This window comes from Hyla sarda, chromosome 5, assembly GCF_029499605.1.
Source record: "Hyla sarda isolate aHylSar1 chromosome 5, aHylSar1.hap1, whole genome shotgun sequence".
NCBI classification, from domain to species: domain Eukaryota; kingdom Metazoa; phylum Chordata; class Amphibia; order Anura; family Hylidae; genus Hyla; species Hyla sarda.
Window position 1 is genome coordinate 75,572,784 of NC_079193.1, and position 12,657 is coordinate 75,585,440.

General features: G+C 36.9%; 1 protein-coding gene across 2 annotated transcripts; it reads left to right on the forward strand.

Annotated features, from left to right (window-relative positions):
* The first annotated feature begins 350 nt into the window (after positions 1–350).
* SP8 (Sp8 transcription factor) lies at positions 351–8,552 on the forward strand. 2 transcript variants are annotated; one of them, XM_056518389.1, is made up of 2 exons: positions 351–477; positions 5,246–8,552. In XM_056518389.1, exons 1-2 carry the CDS (start codon positions 457–459, stop codon positions 6,806–6,808), a joined length of 1,584 nt encoding a protein of 527 aa, XP_056374364.1. In that variant the 5' UTR covers positions 351–456; the 3' UTR covers positions 6,809–8,552. The 2 variants fall into 2 exon arrangements, with proteins under 2 accessions (XP_056374364.1, XP_056374365.1); XM_056518390.1 differs by lacking the exon at positions 351–477 and adding an exon at positions 484–749.
* Positions 8,553–12,657: the final 4,105 nt, after the last annotated feature.

A 12,657-nucleotide genomic window follows, 5' to 3' on the forward strand; every position in this document is an offset into this window, starting at 1 on the left:
CAAAGTCAGCTGCAGCCACATGCCGGACAGCCGTTCCCACCAGCAACTCATAGAAAAAAAGAAAGAAAAAGGGAAAGCGGCAAGAAGAAGATGAAGCAGCAGAAGAGAAGAAGGAGCTTCACAGTGAACTTGTCCAATAACAACAATGGACAGGCTGCTGCTGTAGAGCCGGGGGGTAGAGACAGGCAGGCGCTGGGGAGCCGTCATTGTGTGAGCCATAGCCCCCCCTGGCGGCAGAGGGAGAAGCGGCAGGGGCTGTGCTCGGTGCCCGGGAGTGCTGAGCCAGGCTGCGGCGCTTGTGATTGGCTGGCGGGGGCTCAGCGGTACTTCAAAGCGGGAGAGGAGCTACAATAGTGCGGGGATGGGCGGACCTGATCACTGGATCGCACACCTCTAAAAAAAGCCAGCTCTGATATGTACGTATAAAACGGATCCTCTGAGGAGGGCACTGCTGGGATGGCCACGTCTCTGCTGGGGGTGAGTGCTGCCATTACTGCTTGTGTGTATGACCGCCTCAGTGCAGGCTTATAATAGCGCAGGTCCGGGCAGGGGCCAGCATCACTCTTCTATAGACTCTATAGTGCGAGGGAGTGGGGAGTGAGAAGAGGAAGGGACAGGGGGCAGAGTCACTGGCGGACAGAGAAGGCTCCTCACAGAGCAGCGGCGGCGGCGGAGGTGGCAGCACCTGACTGACTGGTATATGACTGCAGGCGGCCCGGGTAGCGCTCCTCAGCCTCTCTCCTCCACAGGTAGGTGATCCTTCTGGACCTCTATACCGCGGGACCTGGCACCACTCATGTATATCTCACCTGGTACCGGCGGCACCGGGAACTTCTAGAGGAAACAACTGTTACTCAAAGTCCCCGCTCCTCACCCCGACCGGTGCGGGCCCCGAGCGGAGGAACAACTACCGGCATACTGTACTGTACTCTCAATACTGTACCCTCTATACTGTACTGTACTCTCTATACTGTACTATAATTTCTATACTTTACTATACTCTCTATACTGTACTATAATTTCTATACTTTACTATACTCTCTATACTGTACTATAATTTCTATACTTTACTATACTCTCTATACTGTACTATACTCTCTATACTTTATTATACTCTCTATACTTTATTATACTCTATACTTTACTATACTCTCTATACTGTACTATACTCTCTATACTTTACTATACTCTCTATACTTTATTATACTCTCTATACTTTATTATACTCTATACTTTATTATACTCTCTATACTTTATTATACTCTATACTTTATTATACTCTCTATACTTTATTATACTCTCTATACTTTATTATACTCTCTATACTTTATTATACTCTATACTTTATTATACTCTCTATACTTTATTATACTCTATACTTTACTATACTCTCTATACTTTATTATACTCTATACTTTACTATACTCTCTATACTTTATTATACTCTATACTTTATTATACTCTCTATACTTTATTATACTCTATACTTTATTATACTCTATACTTTACTATACTCTCTATACTTTATTATACTCTATACTTTATTATACTCTCTATACTTTATTATACTCTATACTTTACTATACTCTCTATACTTTATTATACTCTATACTTTATTATACTCTCTATACTTTATTATACTCTATACTTTATTATACTCTCTATACTTTATTATACTCTATACTTTATTATACTCTCTATACTTTATTATACTCTATACTTTATTATACTCTCTATACTTTATTATACTCTATACTTTACTATACTCTCTATACTTTATTATACTCTATACTTTGCTATACTCTCTATACTTTATTATACTCTATATACTTTATTATACTCTATACTTTACTATACTCTCTATACTTTATTATACTCTCTATACTTTATTATACTCTATACTTTATTATACTCTCTATACTTTATTATACTCTATACTTTATTATACTCTATACTTTATTATACTCTCTATACTTTATTATACTCTATACTTTATTATACTCTCTATACTTTATTATACTTTCTATACTTTACTATACTCTCTATACTTTATTATACTCTCTATACTTTATTATACTCTCTATACTTTATTATACTCTCTATACTGTACTATATTCTCTATACTGTACTATACTCTATACTCTCTATACTTTATTATACTCTGTATACTTTACTACACTCTCTACACTGTACTATATTCTCTATGCTATACTATACTCTATACTGTACTATACTCTCTATAGTGTACTATACTCTCTATACTGTACTATACTCTCTATAGTGTACTATACTCTCCATACTGTACTATACTCTCTATACTTTACTATAGTCTCTATACTTTACTATATTCTCCATACTGTATTATACACTCTATACTGTGCTATACTCTCTATACTTGACTATACTCTCTATACTGTACTATACTCTCTATACATTACTATACTCTCTATACTTTACTATACTCTCCATACTGTACTATACTCTCTATACTTTACTATATTCTCCATACTGTATTATACACTCTATACTGTGCTATACTCTCTATACTTGACTATACTCTCTATACTGTACTATAATTTCTATACTTTACTATACTCTCTCTACTGTACTATATTCGCTATACTGTACTGTACTCTCTATACTGTACTATAATCTCTATACTTTACTATACTCTCTATACTGTACTATAATCTCTATACTTTACTATACTCTATACTGTACTATAATTTCTATACTTTACTGTACTCTCTATACTGTACTATATTCGCTATACTTTACTATACTCTCTATACTGTACTATAATCTCTATACTTTACTATACTCTCTATACTGTACTATACTCTCTATACTGTACTATATATACTCTCTATACTGTACTATACTCTCTATACTTTATACTCTGCGCTCTTTCCAAATTAACTTTAGCGACCGATATCCTTAGTTTTCTGGACAATTGTCACACGTGTTAGGAAAATGTAATAGGAGTTTAAAAAGACGATAATGTCCCAGTGTCAGAAAGTTTATCAGCAATATTATATGTATTATTTATTTTTTCATCATATTTAGATTTACGCAAATGGTAGATAGATACATGTATGTATATATATATATATATATATATATATATATATATATATATATATTTATAAATATAAATATACCGGGACATACTCATTTTTATTACATATAAATTGTAAGTGCTGGGAAAGCATGTAGACTATTTTAGAATAGTTACAATTATTATAAATATTTACAGTTATTAAATACATATTATTACAATAGAAAAAAAAACATTACAAATGCAGAAGTTGGAGAATGAAATTCTAGAGGGTCGCACTTACAATTAAAAAAGGTTTTTCCACATATAAGGCAGAAATGACATATATACATACACCCAATAGAGGATTAATAATAACATTTTGTTGGGTACAGTACAGGATCAGGTGATAAAACAGTATACAGGTGAACATATACGCAAATGTACATATCTGGTGCTCACATATATCTATCTATCATCTATATCTATCTATCTCAGTGATTCCCAAGCAGGGTGCCTCCAGCTGTTGGTTGCAAAACTACAACTCCCAGCATGCCCGGACAGCCTTCGGCTGTCCGAGCATGCTGGGAGTTGTAGTTTTGCAACAGCTGGAGGCGCCCTGGTTCAGAAACAATGATCTATCTCATATTTTCTATTTATCTATCTCATATTATCTATTTATTTATCTATCTATCTATATGTCTCATATCTATCTATCTATCTATCTATCTATATGTCTCATATCTATCTATCTATATATCTCATATCTATCTATATGTCTCATATCTATCTATCTATCTATATATCTCATATCTATCTATATGTCTCATATCTATCTATCTATATGTCTCATATCTATCTATCTATCTATCTATCTATATGTCTCATATCTATCTATATGTCTCATATCTATCTATCTATATGTCTCATATCTATCTATCTATATGTCTCATATCTATCTATCTATATGTCTCATATCTATCATCAGTTTTTATTTATTATATGTGTATATATATATATATATATATATATATATATATATATATATATATGTAACAGCTGAAGTTGTTCATGGTTTTTCTATAGAAGTAAACATCGTAAGTTATGAAAATATAGTTAAACAAAAAACTTTTTAGCAGTACAGTACAGTACAGTACTCCTTCTCTTGTATATTCATCTATTGTGCAGGATGGGGATGTAATGTATACAGCGCTATACACTATGAAAATGGTAAAGATAGGACTGCTATAAACTATATATATGTGTATTGTGTATGTGGCAGTAGTGTTTGTTGCTATATACAATATACAGATATATTTATACCACTTTACAGTAGTCATTTATGTCGGTGCAGCAATAGTTTAATATGGTATTATATACAGGGCAATGCAGTAATACTGTGATTATATACAATTGTGTATGCATTGTATATGACACAGTTATTATTTATCCTATATATATTATGTACGGAATCGGCGTTATAATAGGGCTGTATACAACCTGCATGTAGTGAATGTGAGAAAACTTTGCAGGTTTTGGATATGAGGCGGCGGCGTTATACAGGGGTAGTGTATGCAACATATAATCCTGCATGGGTTGTGTACGAGTATAAGGCATCGGTATTATTGTGATGCTTTAAAATATTTACAAACATTACTGATAAGACTTTGTATGTGTTGTGTATGAACAAATACCGTGCTATATACTGTGTATACATGATGATGATGATGATGATGATACTTTGATAGTAATGAGGGTATGCAGGGCGATATACACCTATAGAACCGATATAACTTTCCACGTATGAAGAGTTGTGTCATTATACAGGGGTTTACATCTGTAGCATTGATACAACTTTGTATATACTGTGTATGAAGTAGTGATACAAGGTAATACACCTGAGATAATGACACAACGTTACATTTATATATTGCATCAGCTAATGCATAAGACATAGTAAAATTATAACTTTTACTGTATTGTATATACGCAGTAATATATATATATATATATATATATATATATATATATATATATATATATATATATATATATATATATATATTGATAGATAGATATAATTGTAGTGATACAACTTTTTGTAGATTACAAGTTTCTTGCATGGGGTTATATACAATGACCAGGTAAAGTTGTCTTGATGTTCCATTCACTGACATGATCTTTTTGTGTCTTCCTCTTTCCCCGCAGGAAGAGCCGCGCTTGGGATCTACACCCCTTGCCATGCTCGCAGCCACCTGTAACAAGATCGGCAGCCCCAGCCCGTCCCCGTCTTCCCTGTCGGACAGCTCTGGCTCGTTCGGGAAGGGATTCCACCCTTGGAAGCGCTCCTCGTCCTCCTCATCCTCCGGTAGCTGCACCCTGGGCTCCGGTTCCCTCTCCGGCTTCGGGGTCAGCGGCTCGTCCAGAGGCGGCTCTTCATCCTCAAGCGCAGCGGCTGCGGCGGCTGCGGCTGCGGCGGCGGCGGCTGCAGCTGCTTTGGTGTCGGACTCCTTCAGTTGTGGGGGTTCCCCTGGCTCTAGCGCCTTCTCTTTGACTTCCTCCGGAGTTGGCGGCGGTGGTGGAGGCAGCGGAGGGGGAGGAGGTAACTGTCCGGTGTCAGCTGCCTCTCCGTTTGCCAACGAGTACTCTGTATTCCCGGTCAGCGGAGGATCCCAGGAGGCGGCCGCTGCCGCGGCGGCAGCAGCTGCAGCAGCTGCGGCGGCCGCGTCCCATCACCACCAGCCGGTCTTCCTGTCCAAGGTGCACGCCTCCGTGGACGGACTGCAGAGCATCTACCCCAGAGTTGGGATGGCGCACCCCTATGAGTCCTGGTTCAAGCCCTCTCACACAGGGGACGTGAGTGCAGCAGCTGCCAGTAGCGCCTCCAGCTGGTGGGAAGTAGGTGCTGGCTGGATAGACGTTCAGAGTCCCGGGGCTGGAGCAGCGCTGCACCCGGGCTCCCTGCAGAGCTCCCTGCACTCACCATTAGGAGGATACGGCTCTGACTACACTGCAGCTGGGTTCGGACACTTTACCACTGGGGGCGGTGGAGGAGCCGGAACTGGGGGAGGTGGAGGAGCCGGAGGTGGAGGTGGGGGAGCTGGGGGAGCCCCCGGAGGTCACCTTCTTAGCCCTGCCGGACAGCACCTAATGGACGGATTTAAGCCAGTGCTTGGCCCTGGGACTTACCCTGACCCATCATCCTCCCCTCTCTCTGCCAGTTCCATGCTAGCACCCACAGGGCCACTCGGAGGCTCCCCACGCTCTTCGGCCCGGCGCTACTCTGGAAGAGCCACCTGTGATTGCCCCAACTGCCAAGAAGCGGAGCGGCTGGGCCCCGCGGGGGCGAGTCTGCGGAGGAAGGGGCTGCACAGCTGTCACATTCCAGGATGTGGCAAAGTCTATGGCAAAACGTCCCATCTGAAGGCGCACCTACGCTGGCACACAGGAGAGCGGCCCTTTGTCTGCAACTGGCTCTTCTGCGGCAAAAGGTTCACCCGCTCGGACGAGCTGCAGCGCCACCTGCGCACCCACACCGGGGAGAAGCGCTTCGCCTGCCCTGTGTGCAACAAGCGCTTCATGCGCAGCGACCACCTGAGCAAACACGTCAAGACGCACAGCGCGGGGGGTGGCGGGGGCACTGGCACTGGGGGGACAGGCAGTGGGGGCAAGAAGGGCAGCGACACAGACAGTGAGCACAGTCCCTCTGCCAGTCCGCCCTGTCACTCACCCGAGCTACTGCACAGCACGGAAAGGAACGGCTTGGAGTGAGCTATGGACAAGATGCTGCCATGTTTTACCCCTGTACACCCCTATAGACCCCCTCTGTACTGTGATTTAGGGACATACAAGTGACCACAGCTGGAGCTCCCCCTAGTCCTCATGACTCCAATACAACTGGTTTATCTAAGGAATTTACTCAACTCCGATACACCTGTAGGACTCAGTACCTGGCAGCATCAGGGTGACCCCAAAAAACCCCCCTACAGTAATTTAATGCCAGAGCCGGACTTTATGGTCAGTCATGTATTGCAATAGAGCCTGGAAGTTATATCAGGATCCCTGGACAGCACTGGCCTCACTGTATACTGTCCTGTATAATGCACTGTATCCTATGGAGAAAACCCCCCCACCCAGAGACTGCTACAAGCTGCTGTCTATAGTAATGGGGTTCTCAGTTATCAGCCTACAGGTAACCCTAATGATAATCTATTCACTGGACTCTATGCTAGTTTATGGCTTTAGACTTCTAGGCAGATACCTGTTTGCAGTGGACATTTTCACATCTATAAAAAAAAAAAGACCACCATGCTGTAATATAATATAAAGATTAATGTTAAGGGTCAATAATATGTCTAATGATAGGGCAAAGCCATGAGCAGAAGATTTTATGGATACTTAGAAATCTGCTCATTTATACCATTTAATGTCTCTATAAATCTATTTTTACCACCCAAACACCCTATAGGCCAGTGTTTCCCAACCAGCGTGCCTCCAGCTGTTGCAAAACTACAACTCCCAGCATGCCCGGACAGCCAAAGGCTGTCCGGGCATGCTGGGAGTTGTAGTTTTGCAACAGCTGGAGGCACACTGGTTGGGAAACACTGCTATAGGCAATGTACTGCTCACCCTACACTGAGGCCCAAAAGCCTAGATATATGATATATATATAAACAGTCCTTAGCACTGGAACCACTGACACGGGTTAAGCTGGCTTTAGACGTAACGATTTGGTCGCAAGTAATTACAGTGCTACTAAACCGATCTGATAAATCGAAAGTCGATAATTGATCATAATCGTTTATCTGGGGGGTTGCTAACTGATTTGAAAAGATCAAGTCCATATCTGTATGGACTGGACTCATCCCAAATAATGCAATGAGAATTGTTCCGTCTAGGGCCAGCTCCACTGACATATTGGTGGCGATTTGTATAGTATTTTTCTTGTATATTCATTACAGTAAATATATATATAGGAGTACAGATGAGTTTCTTTGTTGCAGATGACTGCAGTCTTTTTGTTAATATAATTCTAATTATTTTGTTCCTTGAAGATGCACTTTGAGGGGCTAGTTTTGCTTGACTATGACTTAGATAGGTATAACTTGGATCTCACCCATGGGGAATGAGCTGCTGGTGAACTATCCTGGGGTTTATTCCCCAGAGGGTGAGGCACCCACTCATGTATTAAAATAAATGTGTCAGAGTGAACCTGAGCTGTCTTTGGCCTGTGTATTCCCTGCTTCAATCACTAGAACCCCCCCAAACCTTTGTCCATACAAGTGCTGACTGACACTACAGCTGAAGTTTGCAGCCACTGCAGACTGTACTCCTTGTTGTAATGTTGAAATAATTTGAATATTTCACATTGAAATGAAAAGAAAAAAAAATAAAAAAAAAAACTGAAGAAAAAAAAAGAAAAACTTTCACTGAGACGTTTTTAGATTGCATTATAAATGCATGAGATGTAATTGGTTTTATTTGTAATATTTTAAATAATGGTATTAATAAACTCTGAAAAATGATCAACATTGTCTTTATTATTCTATTGTATGAATAGTTTTGTCAATTCACCATGAAAGGGACTGTTGTAAGGATATGAAACAGAAGCATATTTTTTTAAATAATAATTATTATTAATAATAATAATCATATTTGTATAATATTTGTATAATAATATACAATAATAATAATAACAACAATAATCATCATTATAATGATAAATTAATATATTAACATTTTTTAACTGACCCTAATAGCTTTTAAAATTAATTAATTTTAAATTAAATCAAATTTAATTCTAATGAATTCTAATTATTATTATTCATCATTGTTTACTATGGTGGTTACACTTATTATTTTTTATTAGCTGTATTATTATCTTTTAGCATTTATGTTAAATTCTGCTGCTAGCACTATTAAAAATACCCAAAGCTGGAAGCTATGAAATTATTATTATTATTGTATTATAATTATTATTTTATTAATAATATTTATTCAATCAGATCTAGTCTTTAAACAACCAATTTTAAGCAAAACGATCCTTAAGTTTACATATATATTTTGAGTCGTTTAGCTTTAACTACTAAATATGATGATGATAACGATTATTCTTATTATTATTTGTGTTAGCAATATTTGCCTAAATGCAGGAGCAGGTTTTATTTATGTTTGGGTTGAATGCTTATCAGGGGACATGATATCCTGACAGTATAGAGCATTATAGAGCAGTGCTGCTCAGTACTTATCTGGAGCTGATGGCTGATGTGAGATGAAATCTCTTTTACAATCTTTACTAAAAGCTCCAGGAATGAGATGGAAATCATGTCGTGTGACGTCCAGGAGTCATTATTATTACTTCCAGTGGCCGTACTGTCATTTAGGGGCAATTACACTCAGCCAAGGGGCAATTTATGTGAAGGGCCAGGAAGTTAAGATGAAACAATCGTTTTACATTCTTGAAAGGTAATAAATTGAGTTGGTGCTGGATTAACCTCTTTCTTTGTAGCTGGGGACGTTTTCATGAATGCTACCAGGGTTACTACTGTACTGCTACTATATTATACTATAACTACTACTGTACTGCTACTATACTGTACTATTCTATACTATAACTACTACTGTACTGCTACTATTCTATACTATAACTACTACTGTACTGCTACTATACTATAACTACTACTGTACTGCTACTATACTATACTATAACTACTACTGTACTGCTACTATACTATACTATAACTACTACTGTACTGCTACTATACTATACTATACTATAACTACTACTGTACTGCTACTATACTATACTATAACTACTACTGTACTGCTACTATACTATACTATACTATAACTACTACTGTACTGCTACTATACTATACTATAACTACTACTGTACTGCTACTATACTATACTATAACTACTACTGTACTGCTACTATACTATAACTACTACTGTACTGCTACTATACTATACTATACTATAACTACTACTGTACTGCTACTATACTATACTATAACTACTACTGTACTGCTACTATACTATACTATACTATAACTACTACTGTACTGCTACTATACTATACTATAACTACTACTGTACTGCTACTATACTATACTATACTATAACTACTACTGTACTGCTACTATACTATAACTACTACTGTACTGCTACTATACTATTCTATACTATAACTACTACTGTACTGATACTATACTATAACTACTACTGTACTGCTACTATACTATACTATAACTACTACTGTACTGCTACTATACTATACTATAACTACTACTACTGTACTGCTACTATACTATACTATAACTACTACTGTACTGCTACTATACTATAACTACTACTGTACTGCTACTATACTATACTATAACTACTACTGTACTGCTACTATACTATACTATAACTACTACTGTACTGCTACTATACTATACTATAACTACTACTGTACTGCTACTATACTATACTATAACTACTACTGTACTGCTACTATACTATTCTATACTATACTATAACTACTACTGTACTGCTACTATACTATTCTATACTATACTATAACTACTACTGTACTGCTACTATACTATAACTACTACTGTACTGTCTGCTACTATACTATACTATAACTTCTACTGTACTGCTACTATACTATACTATACTATAACTACTTCTGTACTGCTACTATACTATACTATAACTACTACTACTGTACTGCTACTATACTATACTTTAACTACTACTTTACTGCTACTATACTATAACTACTACTGTACTGCTACTATACTATAACTACTACTGTACTGCTACTATACTATACTATAACTACTACTACTGTACTGCTACTATACTATACTATAACTACTACTGTACTGCTACTATACTATACTATAACTACTACTACTGTACTGCTACTATACTATACTATAACTACTACTACTGTACTGCTACTATACTATACTATACTATAACTACTACTGTACTGCTACTATACTATACTTTAACTACTACTGTACTGCTACTATACTATACTATAACTACTACTACTGTACTGCTACTATACTATACTATAACTACTACTACTGTACTGCTACTATACTATACTATAACTACTACTGTACTGCTACTATACTATATTATAACTACTACTGTACTGCTACTATACTATACTATAACTACTACTGTACTGCTACTATACTATACTTTAACTACTACTGTACTGCTACTATACTATACTATAACTACTACTACTGTACTGCTACTATACTATACTATAACTACTACTACTGTACTGCTACTATACTATACTATAACTACTACTGTACTGCTACTATACTATACTATAACTACTACTGTACTGCTACTATACTATACTATAACTACTACTGTACTGCTACTATACTATTCTATACTATACTATAACTACTACTGTACTGCTACTATACTATTCTATACTATACTATAACTACTACTGTACTGCTACTATACTATACTATAACTACTACTGTACTGCTACTATACTATTCTATACTATACTATAACTACTACTGTACTGCTACTATACTATTCTATACTATACTATAACTACTACTGTACTGCTACTATACTATAACTACTACTGTACTGCTACTATACTATACTATAACTTCTACTGTACTGCTACTATACTATACTATACTATAACTACTTCTGTACTGCTACTATACTATACTATAACTACTACTACTGTACTGCTACTATACTATACTTTAACTACTACTTTACTGCTACTATACTATAACTACTACTGTACTGCTACTATACTATAACTACTACTGTACTGCTACTATACTATACTATAACTACTACTACTGTACTGCTACTATACTATACTATAACTACTACTACTGTACTGCTACTATACTATACTATAACTACTACTGTACTGCTACTATACTATACTATAACTACTACTACTGTACTGCTACTATACTATACTATAACTACTACTACTGTACTGCTACTATACTATACTATAACTACTACTGTACTGCTACTATACTATACTATAACTACTACTACTGTACTGCTACTATACTATACTATAACTACTACTACTGTACTGCTACTATACTATACTATAACTACTACTGTACTGCTACTATACTGTACTATAACTACTACTACTGTACTGCTACTATACTATACTATAACTACTACTACTGTACTGCTACTATACTATACTATAACTACTACTACTGTACTGCTACTATACTATACTATAACTACTACTGTACTGCTACTATACTATATTATAACTACTACTGTACTGCTACTATACTATACTATAACTACTACTGTACTGCTACTATACTATATTTTAACTACTACTGTACTGCTACTATACTATACTATAACTACTACAACTGTACTGCTACTATACTATACTATAACTACTACTGTACTGCTACTATACTATACTATAACTACTACTGTACTGCTACTATACTGTACTATAACTACTACTGTACTGCTACTATACTATACTATAACTACTACTGTACTGCTACTATACTGTACTATAACTACTACTGTACTGCTACTATACTATACTATAACTACTACTGTACTGCTACTAT